The sequence below is a fragment of the Sciurus vulgaris genome (assembly GCF_902686455.1).
Source record: "Sciurus vulgaris genome assembly, chromosome: 15".
In the NCBI taxonomy this organism is placed as follows: domain Eukaryota; kingdom Metazoa; phylum Chordata; class Mammalia; order Rodentia; family Sciuridae; genus Sciurus; species Sciurus vulgaris.
The window spans coordinates 87,373,360-87,389,532 of record NC_136476.1 but is presented as its reverse complement, the minus strand read 5'-3'; the positions used below and the strand labels follow the sequence as shown (position 1 = coordinate 87,389,532).

The 16,173-nt window shown below is 54.2% G+C and overlaps 1 protein-coding gene across 1 annotated transcript; it reads right to left on the bottom strand.

The window, feature by feature from the left end:
* Positions 1-5,635: 5,635 nt before the first annotated feature.
* Positions 5,636-9,356, bottom strand: LOC306644847 (von Ebner gland protein 1-like). The gene is made up of 7 exons (XM_079112119.1): positions 9,099-9,356; positions 8,559-8,695; positions 8,142-8,212; positions 7,483-7,593; positions 6,667-6,768; positions 6,452-6,478; positions 5,636-5,927 (listed from the first exon to the last, which is right to left on the bottom strand). The coding sequence occupies exons 1-6, from the start codon at positions 9,339-9,341 to the stop codon at positions 6,453-6,455; spliced, it is 690 nt and encodes a 229-aa protein (XP_078968245.1). The 5' UTR covers positions 9,342-9,356; the 3' UTR covers positions 5,636-5,927; position 6,452.
* Positions 9,357-16,173: the final 6,817 nt, after the last annotated feature.

Below are 16,173 nucleotides of genomic sequence, written 5' to 3'. Positions count from 1 at the left end.
CTTCTGTCCAATGCATAAACATGAAAGGGGAACTAATCAGGTCAACTCTAGCTGGTTAGTCCTTAACACTAGAGTTAGGAGGGCAACAGGAAGTTTACCCAAAATGCAAAAGCAAATTTCGAAGTTTGACTCAAACTCAGACAAATGTCAAGAAATTTGGGAGTCATGGGAAGTAGATTCTCAGAGGTGGGTTGATGAGTCATTTTAAAATTTCTATTGTACATTTTAAACTTTCTAAGTATTTATAATAATTATGTGAATCTCAGCTCCTATGAGAAGGATGTCCTTGGACAGGCGCCTTAGTCCACATGGGGCCCAATACCTCCTGTGCAATGAGGAAGACTTAATCCTGATTGGGCTCAATGCACCCACACAATGGGGGCAATGACGGTGCCTGTGATCATACCTCTGGCCACAGAATGATCTCAAATGGTAGACCGTGGGCTCCCCTCGCATCCTGCCGTGGTTGAGCCTCCACCTCCATACGAAAGTTGTCCTGGGGATTGTTCACTGCAAGGGGACAAGATGCCTGCCAGGGAAGGATTCGGAAAGGAGCTGGACACCCCACTTTCCCAGGAAGCCCCCAGTTGAAACTTTCCCGCTGTGTCTTTGCTTGAGTGTGTGTGTATGTGCCTGTGTGTGTGCATGTGTGTGTGTGGCATGTCTGTGGTGGAGGCCAGCTCCAGAACGATCCTCCTGCTATTTAGTTTTTACTCCGTGGGAGAGTGACTCCACACCCACCAGTCTTCAGAACCTCCCGTCGCCCAGGCCCCTGTCCTGCTTGCTGCTCCTCACCTTAGGGTACACGCACCCTGTGGGGTCCTGCAGGAGCTCCAAGTCCATTGTGTGGAAGGCCTTCAGGATGCTCCTGAGTGGGGCAGACATTCTCTTATGTCACCCTTGCATTGCCACTGACCTCGCCCAACACCTAAAGGGATAGGGATGTCTGTGGTTATGGAATTTGCCTGGTGGGCGCTGCCCCCTAGGGGCCAGGAAGCCTTCACTGCAGGAGGACTGGTCGCCTGTGGCAGGTGGGGGTCAGAGCTGCACAGAGCAGGACAGCACATAGGAACTTGGCTACCGTTTGGCAGAGTGAGCTGATGTCGCCGGACCTCCAGCAAAGGCAGGAGCTGGGACTGGGAAATTCTTCTCCCTGGGTGTGGTTGGCAGCATAAAATACTGCCCACGTGCTGGATCACCCCTGAGGATGTGCAGGCACCTGGCAGAGGAGGGTAAGGCTGCAGAGGGAGCTGAGGCTGCCGGGGGCTCCCCTGTGCTGATGGAGTGTCCCTCACCATCCAGGTGTGCAGGCAATCGCAGGGCCAGAGTCAGAGCAGAAGGGACTGCTAAGCGGAGAGGGTTGGGAGCCACCCAGACACTGGGCTATGACCACGGAGGGCCAGCTGAGGAAGGTGGTGGCCCCAGAGCTGGGAAGCAGAGGGTGGATGCACCAGGAGCCTCGGGGATCCGGCACTGTGTGGGGACAGAGCAGCAGGGCCTGAGATGGTGCACAGTGTGAGCGGAAGCCACAAGCTCTCAGGAAGGTGCCACTGCCCCCCTGGGCCAGGGCAGCAGACCCAGGTCAGTCTGTCTGTGCAGAGAGGGCAGGATGGTGGCGCTGAGGGTCCTTGTCTGCCCTGCAGGACGGCAGGGATGGCTCTCTCCACAGGGAGTTTGAACCCTGCCTTCAGCCCCAGTGGGTCTGGGTCTGAGGGGGAGAGTGTGTGTGTGTGTGACTCTGTGTGTCTAATGTGTGCCTATATGTCTCTGTGCCTGAGTGCTGGTGTGTCTGTGTCTCTGTGTGTCTGGGTGTGTCTGATTGTGCGTGTGGATGTGCAGGCAGCACTGGGGCTCAGCTCTGTTGTCTGATGATGAGATGAAAGAGGCCGGGGCTTCTGTCTCCTGGTGGGAGGGGTGAACTGTGTGTGTATGAGGGCGTTGGTGTAATGTAATACAAAGCTGCTCCTCGCCCTTTCCCTTTGCATCACAACCTAGCTTGTCAGTCTGAAGCTGCAGCCATTTCCCCCGCCTCCCAACTACTGTCAGTCTAGTCTGTGGACATCCTAGCTAGCTGTTGGTTCATCAGTCAGCTTGCAAGGATCTGGTTCTCCGTTACTGGTTAGCCGGTGGAATTCAACTGCTTAGGGGAAGCACCCCGCCATCTTTTCTCTTGCTTTCTCTCTCCTACTCACTTTCTTTCTCTCTCCTCCTCGCTTTTCCACTCTCTCTAGCGCACGCCCTTTCTCTTTCCCTCTCATTTTCTTCTTACCCTGCAGGGAGACACTCTGTTTGCTTAATAAACTCCCTTATGTGATTTCCCGTGTCCTGCATGGTTTTCGTGGGTTTCTTACAGTTGGTATCTGTGAGAGTTGTGTGAACGTGTGGGTCCATATCGGTGTGTGTGGTGTATGTGGTGTGTGTGTGTGTGTGTGTGTGTGTGTGTGTGTGTTCTGATCTCCTGGGGAGGCCATAGCGAATTCAGCAAGGCTAGCGGAGGTTCACACTAACAGAGGTGGGCTGGGCGTGGCTCCAGGTGACGCTGGCCCCCGCACAGGAGGCTGGTTCCCATGCCAGCACTGCGAATACCCATGGCGGTGGATCTCTCAAGCTCTGAGGCCAAGGGATCATCAGAGCTGAGACGGTGAGGCCCTGAGCCAGTGACAGTGACGGCCGTGGCCCCAGACCTCCCAGGGTGGGGCTGGGGTGTCCTGGTGCGGCGCAGGCTGTAGCCCAGTTGCCCAGATTCCCCTCCCGGGGAGGGGCGAGGCGTGGGGTCAGCTCCGTGAATTCCATTTCCGCTTCAATGAGCTGCGATGCTTTTCTGGTATTTGGAAGTCACCAATAATGATGGTCCAGAGGCTCATGAAGAGAGGACGAAGCTGCGGAGCTGCGCCAGAACTCGGGAAGAACCCGCCCTGCTCACCTGGGCTGGATCAGAGAGAGACCAGGAAGTCACCCAGGCACAGCTCAGGAGGACCTGGCCACCCAGGAGGGAGACAGAGAAGAGAAAACCCACAGCAGGTGCACTGGAGCCAGCAATCTCCAGAGACCCCCACGTACTGAGAACAGGGTCTCGGAGCAGTGGAGGGGCCACAGGGTCACAGCAGCCCCATTCCCAGAAGGGTGGAAGCCCCAGCGTCTGCCCATGAGGAGCTGGTCGACAAAACCTGGGCCATCCAGTAGACAAGTGTCCAGCCATAGAGGGAGCGAGGCTGTGACCCAGGCAGCAGCTCGGCTGGACCTGGAGACACCTGTTCCTTGTGGCACACTGTGACTCCGTTAGGGCAGATGTCCAGAAGGGCCAGTCCACAGGGCAGAGACAGCCCACAGCTGCCCACCTGGGTGGGGGCTCTGGCAGTGTCTGCTCATGGGTGATGGCTTTATTTGGACTGAGAACTGCAGGGAACTGGACAGAGGTGGTGGCTGCACAGCAGGTACAAGGCCACTAGGTCATGTAGGTTTTACCCAGTAAGTTATTAAGACAGAGTCCACCTGCGGAAACCCAGGGTGAGACCCGCAAGTGTGCGGCTGCTGAGAGGACGAGGGGACTTTGCCAGCGTGGGGTGGAGCCCAGGTCGGCATCTGGCTGCCGAGAGAGGTGGGTCAGGTGGCTCACGCTCACTAGATGGGACAGTAGGAAGGAGAGACTTCGGGGCTGAGCAGGAGAGGCTCACAGGCCAGGGCGAAGGAGGGTGGAGGCTGGTGCGGCAGGGCAGGGGCGGGCTGCGGCTCTCCGAAGGGCAAGAGGGAGGGGACCAAGGCTCCTGGACCTGGTCTGGAGGGCAGGTGAGATGCCAGTGTCCCTTGAGAGTAAAGCAGGCCTCTGTGGGCTGGGGACCCCTCCAGGCTGATCCGGGTGAGGCTGGGAATCCCTGCAGGGCCGGCTGGGCCCTGGTCATTTCCATCCTTCCAGTTGTGAATCGTCATCAGATCTGAAGCCCGCTTTGGGGACACCCGGGTGACTCCAGGCTACAGAGGATTCTCCAAGCCCTTCCAAACACAGGTGGGAGGCAGGGCGTGCACACTGGCAGCACTGTCTGCCTGAGCCGTGGTGAGCAGGAAGGAAGGCGACAGGGCCCCAGGACAGGTCTGCAGGAGTCTGTGGGACCACAGGCAGAGGCAAGGAGGGCAGCCCCCACCCACCAGCTGCAGTCGGGGAGGAGCTGAGCCCGACCACTGACCGCCCTTCTGAGTGTCACCTGGGCACCTGAGGCCCCGCCTGTGCACTGGACAGGGGACTGTGGTGTCCAAGGATTGCAACTCAGAGCCCCTTGGACACTGCCTCCCTGAGAGAAGTCTACGATCTCCTGGGCCCTTGGGGTCCCTGCCCTGTGTGAGCAGCAGTTTGGGGGTTCTGCTAGATGCCTCTGGCACTTGCCCCCTCTTGCACATGGCCACCTCCCCAGTCAGCCTGTGTCCAGTGCCCATGCAGGAGTGCTCAGTACTGGGTCCAGGTCCTGCCCAGGACCAGGGCAATGTCCATGCATGCCCCTCTCAGTTCCCTCCTCCAGGAAGGACGTGGACACTGCCTTTGGCCAGGGTAGCCCCTTCTCTGGGAAGCTCTGTGGGGACAGAGGCACTCAGAGGCCTTCTGCTTAGGGGCAGGGCAGCCTGGGTAGACGAGGTGTGCTGGGCCTGGGACTCCAGAGCAGGTTCCTCAGGCTGAGAGGCGGCCACTGCTCACCCCTCCAGGCACCCCCCTTGATGGCCTCAGCTGTGGCCGGCATTAGGGGGAAGAAGCCGTGGTCACTGAAGAAAGCCAGGGTCCTGATGACCTGGCATCCACACCCCTGCCAGACCGGGGCTGCATGACACGCAGGGGCCTCCCTCCCTAGCCACGCCCAGGGGCCTCTCAGGGAGGCAACAGACTGCCCAGGCCCCATCGGTCTGGATTTGGGCCTCTTGTGTCCAGGAGAGGACCCAGGATGTTGGGCAGCCCCACCATGGGTCTGGGACCTTGGAAGATTCTGCAGAGGGAGCCCCGGTCAGAGGGACGGGGCTGGTTCATCCATAGAGGGGAAAAGGGACTGTGGCCCCGTGGGCTCCTTGTCAGGCCACTCAGCAAAGCCCAGCGAGCCTGGGAACTGTGCTCATGGCGTCAGGGGATGGAGCAAGGCCTCTCCTGGGGCTGGTCTCCCGGGGAAGCCCCTGTTTCCGGCCAGGGCTGCAGAGAGGTGTTGGAGGTGACCCCACTGCCCGTGTTGGGGGAGGCTCCCAGTGTCCTGCTCGCACTATGTGTGACCCCAGGGCCCTGACTGGAGCCCATGCCCTAAGGGAACTTCCTCAGGCTCACTCCTGCCACTGTCTCCAGGAGGTCGGGAGACTGGAGCCCAGGGCCCCCTCCTGCACTCAAGTTCTGCTGGTCCCCACCCCTGGTCACGGAGCTCCGCCCTGTCGTGCGTACAACCCTCCCGTCACCCCCAGGACCCGGGCTTCATGGCGGCACAGTGTGGAAAGCCCCCATGGGACCCTTGGGCAGAGCCAGCTCCATGTCTTCAGCCAGTCACTCAGGCCCTTTGGCGCCCTCCACAAGAACCAGGCCAGTCTGGGCGCCCTGTCCGTCCATCCTCGTCCCTCCCTGTTTCCCTACCCACAGGGAGCCCTCCCCGCCCCACAGACAGGCAGAGTCGCCAGGGACTGCTGAGGATCTTTATGGAGATTCAGGAAGGACGGGAGGTGGGGACGAAGGGCAGTGCAGGGAGCCAGCCGGGCCCAGGTGGGCCTCCCTCCATGTCCTGCAGGCCAGAGGTCCTGGTGGGGCCTCCTGGGGCTGCCTCTGAGCTTGGCGTCCCTGCCCTGGACAGGAGGGGAGGGTCAGGGAGCCCAGAGGGGAGGCCGAGGGAGGCTGCAGTGGTGGGGCATGCTGGGATCTTCAGCTCCATCCAGGAGGTCACAGCAGGGAAGAGGTTGCCCAGAAAGCTCCATGCCTGTGTGGGAAGAAGGGAAAGGTGACCCCAGGCCAGTGGAGGGCAAGGGAAGGACAGGGACGCTGTGTGGACCTCCGGCTCCGCCCACACCTGGGCAGGTGAGCTTGGGCAAGTCTCTGACCTGTCAGCTCCCCTACATCACAGAGCAGGAGGGACCCAGGAGTGCTGAAGCCCCCCGGGCACGGCTGCCACGTCTTCAAACAACTCATGGGGCACATGAGTTGTCATCGCCATGACCCCTGAGGGGCCAGCGAGGGCTGAGGGACTTCCCGCCTTCTGGCAGGCATGCTAGGGGATTCGGGGAGAGGGGCACGGCCTCCACCAGCAACCCAACCCCAGGAGCGTTCACCATGGCAGAGCCTCACTCCGGGAATGACATCCCAGAGGAGCCCGCAGACAATGCCCAGGGCAGGCTGCTCCAGGTGCAGAGCCCACCTGCCGGGCCAGGGGGCTCTCTGCCACCTAAGAGCAGGGTGGGTGTCCCTGGAAGTGCCACCCGTCGACCCCTGAAACTGATCGCTTACCCTAGTCGCTCCCTGGAGAGCAGGCTTCTGTGGAAGAAAGAGAAACGGGAGTCAGAAGAGCCTGGGAATCCGCAGGACCCCGGGCCGGCCCTCGGCCAGCACTTCCCACACCCCACAGAGGACGAAGCCAGGATTCCAGGCAGCTCGCTCCTGTAAAGAGACCGGCTGGCTCTCCCTGGGGGGCCGGGAGAGCTCCGCAGGCGCCTGCTTCCTACCCCTTTGCTTGGGGATGAAGATGCTCTGCGTGTTGAGGCCTCTGGCTGCTGCGACCTTCTCAAAGTCCTTCAGGGCCTCTGGGTTGACTTCGGGGTCTCTGCCTGTAGTGAGGCCAAGGGGAGACAGGGGTGTGGGGCGCAGAACTGGGAGTGGCTGGCATCTCCACCCAGCCTGGAAGACTGACTAGCACAGTGCTGGGGAGGGAGACCTTTCCATGGAGGCTGGGGCTGGGGCAGAGCCCAGCTAGAAGAGGAGGACCCAGGCTGTGAGCAGCCACAGTGCACCCAGCACAGCCGACCAGGGAGGCCCAGAGCCATCTCCCTGAAGCCCACCCAGCCTCCCCTGGACAGGACAGGACAGGGAGCAGCAGGACCAACCCTGCCCTGGAGGAGCGAGCCAGCCCAGGCTCAGGCACGCCAGCCTCCCACTGCTCTGGGTCCTGACACCAGTGTCTGCTCCGAGCTGGACTTCCCACGCAGGCTCCCCTTCCACATACCCTCCCTGACCCCTGCTGGACACCAACAGGTACCCATGGATGATGCTGCCAGGTTTGCCCCAGGGAGTCCTCGACTCATCCCGTGACGTTCATGACATCGGTGGCCCTGGGCCTCAGCACCTCTCCTTCCTGCCTTCCATGCAGGGACCTGGGACCATCCCAATCCTGAGCTCTGAGGTGGGAAGAGGGCTTCCTCCAGGAAAACCCACCATAAGGACCGGTACCCTTGATCCTGGTGGCTTCTCCTAGGGGAGGGGCCGGAGGCAAAGGGAGAAAGGGGGAGGGGCCAAGGCTGGAGCCACCAGGCACGGAGACTCACCCACGAGCTTTGCCATTCGGATCTGCTGCCCGTGCATCTCCCCCTCAATGGACAGGATGTAGTGGCCGTCCACTTGGGACTTCAGGATGTGCACCACACGCTTGCCCCCATCTGCAGAGGGACAGTGGACCAGGTGGGGATACACCCTGACCCTCCAGTGAAGACCCAGGACGGGCAGGCTGCCAGCCCAGAAGACCCCTCAGGTTGCTCCCCTCCAGCTGCCCGGGCTCCCTGACCCGGGTTCCCCACCAGGCCTGGCCCAGGGCCTTGGGCCACTTCCCAGGAACCCCACACATCTGAGACATGGGCACTTCCAAGTCAGAGAGTCACAGGGAGGTTTGGGCCTGAGATGTGCAGAGGCTGGAGCTGGGGCAGCTCAGTCCCACCCCACCCCAGCCAAGTACAACCCTTCTTCTCACCGAAGCCTCGGCTCAGCTGTGCTGAAGCGGGAGGCCCGGCCAGAGCCCCCGGACCTGACCCCAACCTCGGGGGCACTTGGCGTCAGGTGTCTGAGTCTCTAAGGCAAACTGTCTGGTGGGCGTGAAGGGTGGGTATGTAGCAGTGCCAGGAAGGAAAGCCTCAGGCCACCCTGAGGAGGTGCCGGCCGGCCCCTGTGCCCACGGGTGACCAGAGCTGCCCTGAACGGGCCCAGGACTCACGGGCTGTGTATTTGCCCGGCTCGTCTGTCTTCTCCAGCACGGTGCTTATCTCCCGACACTGACCTCCCATCCTGGAAGACAGAAGCTCCGTGGGCACGGCTGCCCTGCTCAGAGCAGCCAGGGCATGGCCTGGCAGGGGGTCCCGGACGGGCCCAGAGCTGCAGGCCTCTCCACGTCTCGGGTCCAGGCACCAGCTGGGCCCTCTGTGTCCCACGAAGGGCCCTTTAGGCCCAGAGTGACCAGAACTCTGTCCTCCAGTCCCCTCACTGGCTGCCAGAGGGATCCCAGGCTGCCTGGGAGGAGCCTCCCAGACACACTTGCCCACCAGACTCCAGGTACTGAGGGCCACAGGGTGAGAAGGGCCCTCAGCTGTCCTCTGTGGGAACAGGGAGGGCCGTGCAGCCAGCAGACACTCACTGGACAGTGAAGCTGACTTCCAGGTGGCCCCCTGCCAGGGTCTTGATGGTCATGGGGGTCACTGACACAGACTCCAGCTTCTTCCAGGGAATCTCCTCGTCGGCTGCCGCGGCCTTCATGTACCATGTGCCTGATGCCTGGAGAGGGCACCTGTCCATCAAGGCTCAGGCCCACCCCAGGCCTCCCTGCACCTCCTCTGCTGCCCCCAGACTCTACTGCTCCAAGGACCAGAGACCTGGAGCATCTGCAACACCAGCCCACCCGAACTCACCCTCCACTCCCACCAGACCCACTGGAGAGCGGGACCCCAGCGCCCCGGCCCGGCCAGGACCACAGGCGCTCAGTCCCAGGGAAAGTGAAGTGTGCGCACCTGCTTCCACCCAACCCTCTGCGGCCCCGGCCCACCTGGCCCAGACCCCTCTGGGGCCGGGGCTCAAGGCCTGACCCTAAATGAGGGTCTCCTGTAGGGGGAGGGATGGGGTCTGCAACCGGCCTCTGGGCCCTCCCTGCCCCGCAGCACCCTGCCCGTCTGAGCCTCACATCCTGGGTCTCCTCATCCCAGACAGGGAGCGTCTGGGCCCGCAGGGCAGCCATGAGGCCGAGGCCCAGGGTCAGGAGCAGGCTCTTCATGGCTGTGAAGGGGTCTGTGCTCGAGGCTGCTGGCAGGTCGCTCTCTGGGCTGGAGAGGCTGTGCTGCTTCCTCACTCGCCACCCTTTATACTGCCCGGGGCAGGGCCCCTGGGGAACTTGGCACGGAGGACCCTCCAGTCCTTTCCTGGCCATTGAGCGTGGCCGGTTCTGCAGTGGAGCAGATAATGTCATTATGGTTGGAAGCCGCTGAGTAACAGTGTGTCAATTCCCCAGAGCACCATCAGAACGGCCCTGCAGGGAGCCCCTGGCAGATTTCACCCGGCAGGAACTGGGTCTGGGTGAGGGGTGCAGCCCCCTGTGCAGAGCCCCGAGCGTGTGTGTGGTGGCAGCAGACCCTCGGGACACCCCTCTTGGGCACTGGCCTGGCTGACCTACATATTGCCACAGAGGACATGGGTGGGACTCAGAGAGCCCTGGGCTCTGGTCTTAATGACCTTCCTGCATCCCAGGACAGGTCACTTCGCCTCAGATTCATCTTGCAAAAGGAGGAACCCTAGCCGGGCGCAGTGGCACAGGCTTGTAATCCCAGCTACTAGGGAGGCTGAGGCAGGGGCATCTCAAGTTCAAGACCAGCCTGGGCAACTTAGCCAGACCCTGTCTCAAAATAAAAACTGCAAAGGGGCTGGTGATGTCGCTCAGGGGTAGAGCACCCCTGGGTTCAATCCACAACTGTGAAGAAAAATAAAACAGGGGCCCTGCCATGTGGACACGAATCGTGTGTGTTTACAGAAGCTGAGCGCAGTGTGCACAAGGACCACTCCCGGCTCAGCATCCGTGGGTCAGACTGAAACAAGCAGGATGTGCATACACACACACACTCATACACAGGTACTCATATACACACACTCATACACACACATGCTCATACACACACTCACACACACTCACACACACACACACACTCACACATACACACACTCATACACACACTCCCACATTCATACACATACACACACACGTATATACACACTGGCACACACACACATACACTCATGCGCACATACTCATACACACACACTCATACACACACTAGCATGCACACTTGCATACACACACTCATACACACACACACTCACAGACACCCTCACACACACCCATACACTCACTCACACACACACACACACTCCCACACACATTAATATACACATACACTCATACACACACACACTCATACACACTCACATTCATACACACATACACACACTCAGACACACACCCATGTACTCACTCATACACACACTCACACACACTCATACACACACCCATACACACATCGGTGCATACATTCATACACACGTACACATGTACTCATACACCCACGGACACTCACACACACTCACACACACACTCACACTCATACACACACTCCCACATTCATACACATACTCACACACTCAAACACACACACACTCATAAACATACACACACACATGCACACACACCCAATGATGGGAAAGAAACAGGCTGGGAAAGGGGCTGAGGTCGTGGCCCACTCACTCCAAGCCTTGAGGTCAGCGGTGGCTGGGGTGGGCTTCTTGATCCCAGCAAGGAGTCCAGGAGGCCAGGAAGCCCTTCCTGCCACATCCAGGGGCCCCAACTTGTGGCTACTTAACGTGGAGCCACAGCCTAGGCAGGGGAGAGGATGCAGGGAGCCTGCACAGCAGGAGCTGGAGGAGCACCTGACCTACCCCTGCCGCACCTGCGATGCTCTCTGTGCCCACGTCGGAGTCTGTGCTGCCTCGGGTTCACGCAGCGCTGGACCAGCTGGCCTAGATGCCAAGTCCTTGTTTTGTTCCCAGTTTACAGGATGAACCTCCTCCTGGGAGAGGGTTCCGCATGGTCTGTTTCAAATTTCACACCTCTTAGCTTAAAGCTGTCACTACCTGCCCCTGTTGCTTGTGTTCCCAACCCTGTGCCTGAAAAGGGAATTGCCCCAGGTCCTCTCCCTAACGTATGTGCTCCCGGCCCTCCGTGTGCGACATGTGTGTCCGTGTGCACCCATGTGTGTGGCCTCAGGATGCCCTGAGGTTCCCCGGATTTGAAAGTAACGAAAACTTCATCTCCCTTTTGTGTCTCTCCTGATCATTGATGTAAAGATTCTAAATTAAAAGTGTCCCAGCAGAACCAAGACCTGGGACTTGGGATGAGAGGCAGAGAAGAGCAAAGCGACCGTGAGAGGTAAAAAGCACAGAAGCAGCCACCCCACCTTACATGAACGAGCAAGCCCACGTCCCGAAGAGCAAGAAATAGCACACCAAGAAGTGCAGGTTAAAAAGGAACAACTGGGCTGGGGGCGGTGGCACACGCCTGTAATCCCAGCAGCTCAGGAGGCTGAGGCAGGGTGTTCGCAAGTTCAAAGCCAGCCTCAGCAAAAGCGAGGAGTTAAGCAACTCAGTGAGACCCTGTCTCTAAATAAAATGCAAAATAGGGCTGGGGATGTGGCTCAGTGGCTGAGTGCCCCTGGGTTCAATCCCTGGTACAAAAAAAAAAAAAAAGAACAACTGGTATAGGAATTTATTCCCAATGTTTGACAAACACGTTGCTATTGCGATAGTATGAGGAAGATGCCTGAAGATTAAAAAGAACATGAAACTGTAAAATGAGAACTGACCCCCCTGCCAGAATTTTTAAAACACAAGGAAATATGAAATAGAGATAATTCAAAATCTTCATGGTGCATATAAAATAAATAAAAACCCAATAAAAGGGATAAATCCTAGACAGTAGAAAAGAAACTACATATATTGGAGATAGGACACAGAAATCAATAAAAACAAAAATAGAGCAGAATCAAGTCAGTCTCCAGCCTCCACCTAGTAATAAAATGCTACCAAGAAGATGTGCCCGAGGACAGCAGCTCTCCAAACAAAAAGAAATCCACCCACTCCATTATTATCCACATGCTTGGTGCTTGCCATTCTAACCTGGCGCAATGAGATCCCCTCAGCGTGAGCTGCCTTGCCTTTCCCTGACTGCTAAGTGTCTTGAACACTTTCCCATGTATTTGTGGGCCACTGGTCTTTCTTCTTTTGAGAAGTGTTCAGTGGAGTTCGTTTGCCCATTTATTGAAGCAGAAAGTTAAGGGTCACACATTTTCTCTCATATGCGGAAGCTAGAGAGAAATAAGGAATAAAAAAGAGGAATCTCATAAAAATAAAAAGGAGAACCATAGAGGAAGGGGAGGGGGAGGGAGCAGAGTGAGAAAAGGGAGGAACCACAGGAGGAGACCAGCCGGATTGTGTGACATGCACGTACAAAGACCTCGCGAAGGATCCCGCCTGTGTGTGATTCGAATCCATCAGTTAATACAGAAATGGAAAGGGAACATAAAGGAGGTCAGGGCTGGCAGAGGGAAGGGAGGGGAGTGCTGGGGAAGAAGACGGAGCAAAACACAAACAGACACAAAGGAGAAAACATCTGAAGAAAGGTACAACAGAATGTTAAAAACAGTTCTCTCTTTTCAAAAGTGCATTTGGAGAGATCACACCGTCTTCCTTAACAAAGGGATCAATTTACGAAGGGTAAAATCATTGAAGGAGTTAGGAATTTTCCTTTATTAATTGAACATTCAAAATTCCATGTAAACTCTTATCTCTGTATATACTACTTCTTTATTATGTCTTGAATTTATACTTCTACCATCAAATTATTGAATGATAAACCACTCCCTGCGAGTCTGATGAAAGTTACTGGAAGTCAAAACGCTGATCCTGTTCCTTTGTGAACCTATGGGCTTGCTTGCCTGTGGGGGGCACGGGGCTTCTGTTTTCTGTGTGGTCCAACCTCAGTCTTTCAGTGCTTTTTTACTACGTCAGTTGTGTGGCCCTAGACTCTCTCTAGCTGTGTTCTATCTTTTATTTTTAAAAACTCAAAAACTACGTTTAAAATGTACATATTCCAAAAATAAGGACCTCTCAGACTTTGGGAGAACTGAGAGCCACCCCGCGCTGGCCTTCCTCAGGGAGGGATTTCAACTTGACTTGCTGTGGCTGTCACGGGGGCACAGGTCCAGCCACAGCGGAGGACCTGGACTCAGGAAGCCAGGCAGCTACATCAACTAACTCTCTTTTCTAAAAATTTCTAAAATTTTATTTGTTCTAATGAGTTGTACATGACAGTAGAATGCATTTATACATTTTGGTAGATCATTCATAAATGGAGGGCAATCTCTCATTTTTCTGATGGTACGTGTTGCAGGATCACATCCGTCATGCAGTCATACATATACATGAGCTAATCATGTCTGTTTCACTCTTCTGTCATTCCTACCCCATACCTTTCCCCTCCTTCACTTCCCTCTACCTAACACAAAGTAACTTTTTTCTTTCCTATCCCTGCCCCCTTATTGTGAATTAGCATCCCCATATCAGAGAAAACATTTGGTCTTTGGTTTTGGGGGTTTGGCTTATTTCACTTAATATGATATTCTCTAACTCCATCCATTTATCAACTAATGCCAGAGTTTCATTCTCCTTTAAAGGTGAGTAATATTCCATTGTGTGTGTTTGTGTTTATATATATATATATATATGCGCCACATATTCTTTATCCATTCATCTGTTGAAGGGCATCTAGGTTGGCTCCATATTTAGCTATTGTGAATTGAGCTGCTATAAACATTGATGTGACTGTGTCACTGTAGTATGCTGATTTTAAGTCCTTGGGTATAAACCAAGGAGTGGAATAAGTGGGTCAAATGGTGGGTCCATTCCAAGTGTTCTTAGGAATCTTCACACTGCTTTCTATAATGGTTGTACCAATTTGCATTCCCACCAGCAATGTATGAGTGTGCCTTTTCCCCCACATCCTCACCAACTTTTATTGTTGCTTGTATTCTTGATGATTTGTTGAGAGTGGTGACAGAGGATGGGACAGCAGTGACTGAGACTGATGCCTCTGATGCCCTTGTGGCTTTGGCATGCCTGGTGCCTGGGAATGTTTCTGTGCAAGGGCACAGGATGCTTAGCTGCTGTGGCAGTGCCCAGCATGAGGAGGCTCTGTGCAAGAGTCCTATCAGCTCTGACCTTGACCTCAGGCACACACTCCCGGGAAGGAAGGAATTCTTACTAGACAACCACAATGTTTCGCCAGCTCCCTTCTCCGGTTCCTGCCCACTTTACAGCAACTTTAAACAAAGGGCTTTCTTGAGAGCTACACAGAGCTCCTCACGCTGCACTTTGCATCTGTGGATTGCAACTGTGGAAAAGCTACATAGATGTCCTAGTTTTTGTAACTTTCCTGAATACAAAGAATAATGGTTACACAGTCTTTAACCTGATAATGAGACATACGTAAATAAACACCGCTGGTGTGACTCCTTAGATCTGCATCTCCATCAGAGGACAGGTTCCACCTGATCCCAGCTTACTCTTCAAGATCTGTGCCTGTGAATCTTTGTATTCCAATTCCCCTCTGCCCCTCGCCAGACACAAGAGTTTGGTCGCACTGGTCATGACAATATTTGCCGTTCTGACTGGAGTGAGATGAAATCTTAGAGTAGTTTTGATTTGCATTTCTCTAATTGCTAGAGATGTTGAACATTTTTTCATGTACTTATTGATTGATTGTATATCTTCTTCTATGAAGCATCTACTCAGTTCCTTAGCACATTTATTGATGGGGTTATTGGGGGGGGGGGGTTGGTGTTTAATTTTTTGAGTTTTTTATATATCCTAAAGATTAATGCTTTATCTGAGGTACATGTGGTAAAGATTTTCTCCCAACCCGTAGGCTCTCTCTTCACATTTTTGATTGTTTCTTTTGCTGAAAAGAAGCTTTTTAGTTTGAGTCCATCCTATTTATTGATTTTTTATTTCACTTCTTGCATTTTAGGGCTCTTGTTAAGGAAGTCAGGTCCTAGGCCAACATGGTGAAGATTTGGGCCTTCTTTTTCTTCATAGGGTCTCTATTCTAGTGCCTAAGTCTTTTTTTTTTTTTTTCAAATAAAGTTTTTATTTTAAAATATTTTTCAGTTGTATATGGACACAATGTCTTTATTTATTTACTTCCATGTGGTGCTGAGGATTAAACCCAGTGCCTCGCATGTGTGTGGCAAGCATTATACCACTGAGCTACAGCCCCAGCCCGTGCCTAAGTCTCCGATCCACAGTAAGTTGAGTTTTGTGCAGGGTGGGAGATAAGGGTTTAATTTCATTTTGTTACATGTGGTTTTCCAGTTTTCCCAGCACCATTTGTTGAATAAGCTGTCTTTTCTCCATTGTATGTTTTTGGTACCTTTGTCTAGTATGAGATAACTATATTTATATGGGTTTGTCTCTGTGTCTTCTATTCTTCTTTTCTGTACCATTGGCCTACATGTCTGTTTTGGTGCCAATACCATGCTGTTTTTATTATGATAGCTCTGTAGTATAGCTTAAGGTCTGGTATTGTGATGCCTCCTGCTTCACTTTTCTTGCTAAGGATTGCCTTGGCTATTCTGGGTCTCTTACTTTTCCAAATGAATTTCATGATTCCTTTTTCTAGTTTTATGAAGAACATCACTGGAATTTTAATAGGAATTGCATTAAATTTGTATAACGCTTTTGGTAGTTTGGCCATTTTGACAATATTAATTCTGTCTATCCAGGAGCATGGGAGCTCTTTACATCTTCTAAGGTCTTCAATTTCTTTCTTTAGTGTTCTGTAGTTTTCCTTGTAGAGATCTTTCACCTCTTTTGTTAGATTGATTTCCAAGTTTTTTTGTTTTTTTTTTTTTGAGGCAATTGTGAATAGGGTAGTTTTCTTTATTTCTCTTTCAGTGGATTCATTACTGATGCATAGGAATGTGTTTAATTTGTGGGTATAGATTTTATATCCTGCTACTTTGCTGAATTCATTTATGAATTCTAGAAGAATTTTGGTGGAATTTTTTGAAACTTCCAAATATAGAATCATATCATTGGCAAATAGTGATAGTTTGAGTTTTTCTTTACCTATTTGTATATCTTTAATTTTTTTCTTCTGC

What these genes read in the sequence shown, in the direction of transcription:
- LOC306644847 (XM_079112119.1), bottom strand. Translation starts at nt 9,341, where the DNA reads ATGGCCAGGAAAGGACTGGAGGGTCCTCCGTGCCAAGTTCCCCAGGGG. An exon ending in GAAGTCAGCTTCACTGTCCA is followed by an intron (nt 8,213 to 8,558) that starts GTGAGTGTCTGC and finishes TCTGTCTTCCAG; the next exon opens with GATGGGAGGTCAGTGTCGGG. An exon ending in GCCGGGCAAATACACAGCCC is followed by an intron (nt 7,594 to 8,141) that starts GTGAGTCCTGGG and finishes GTCCCTCTGCAG; the next exon opens with ATGGGGGCAAGCGTGTGGTG.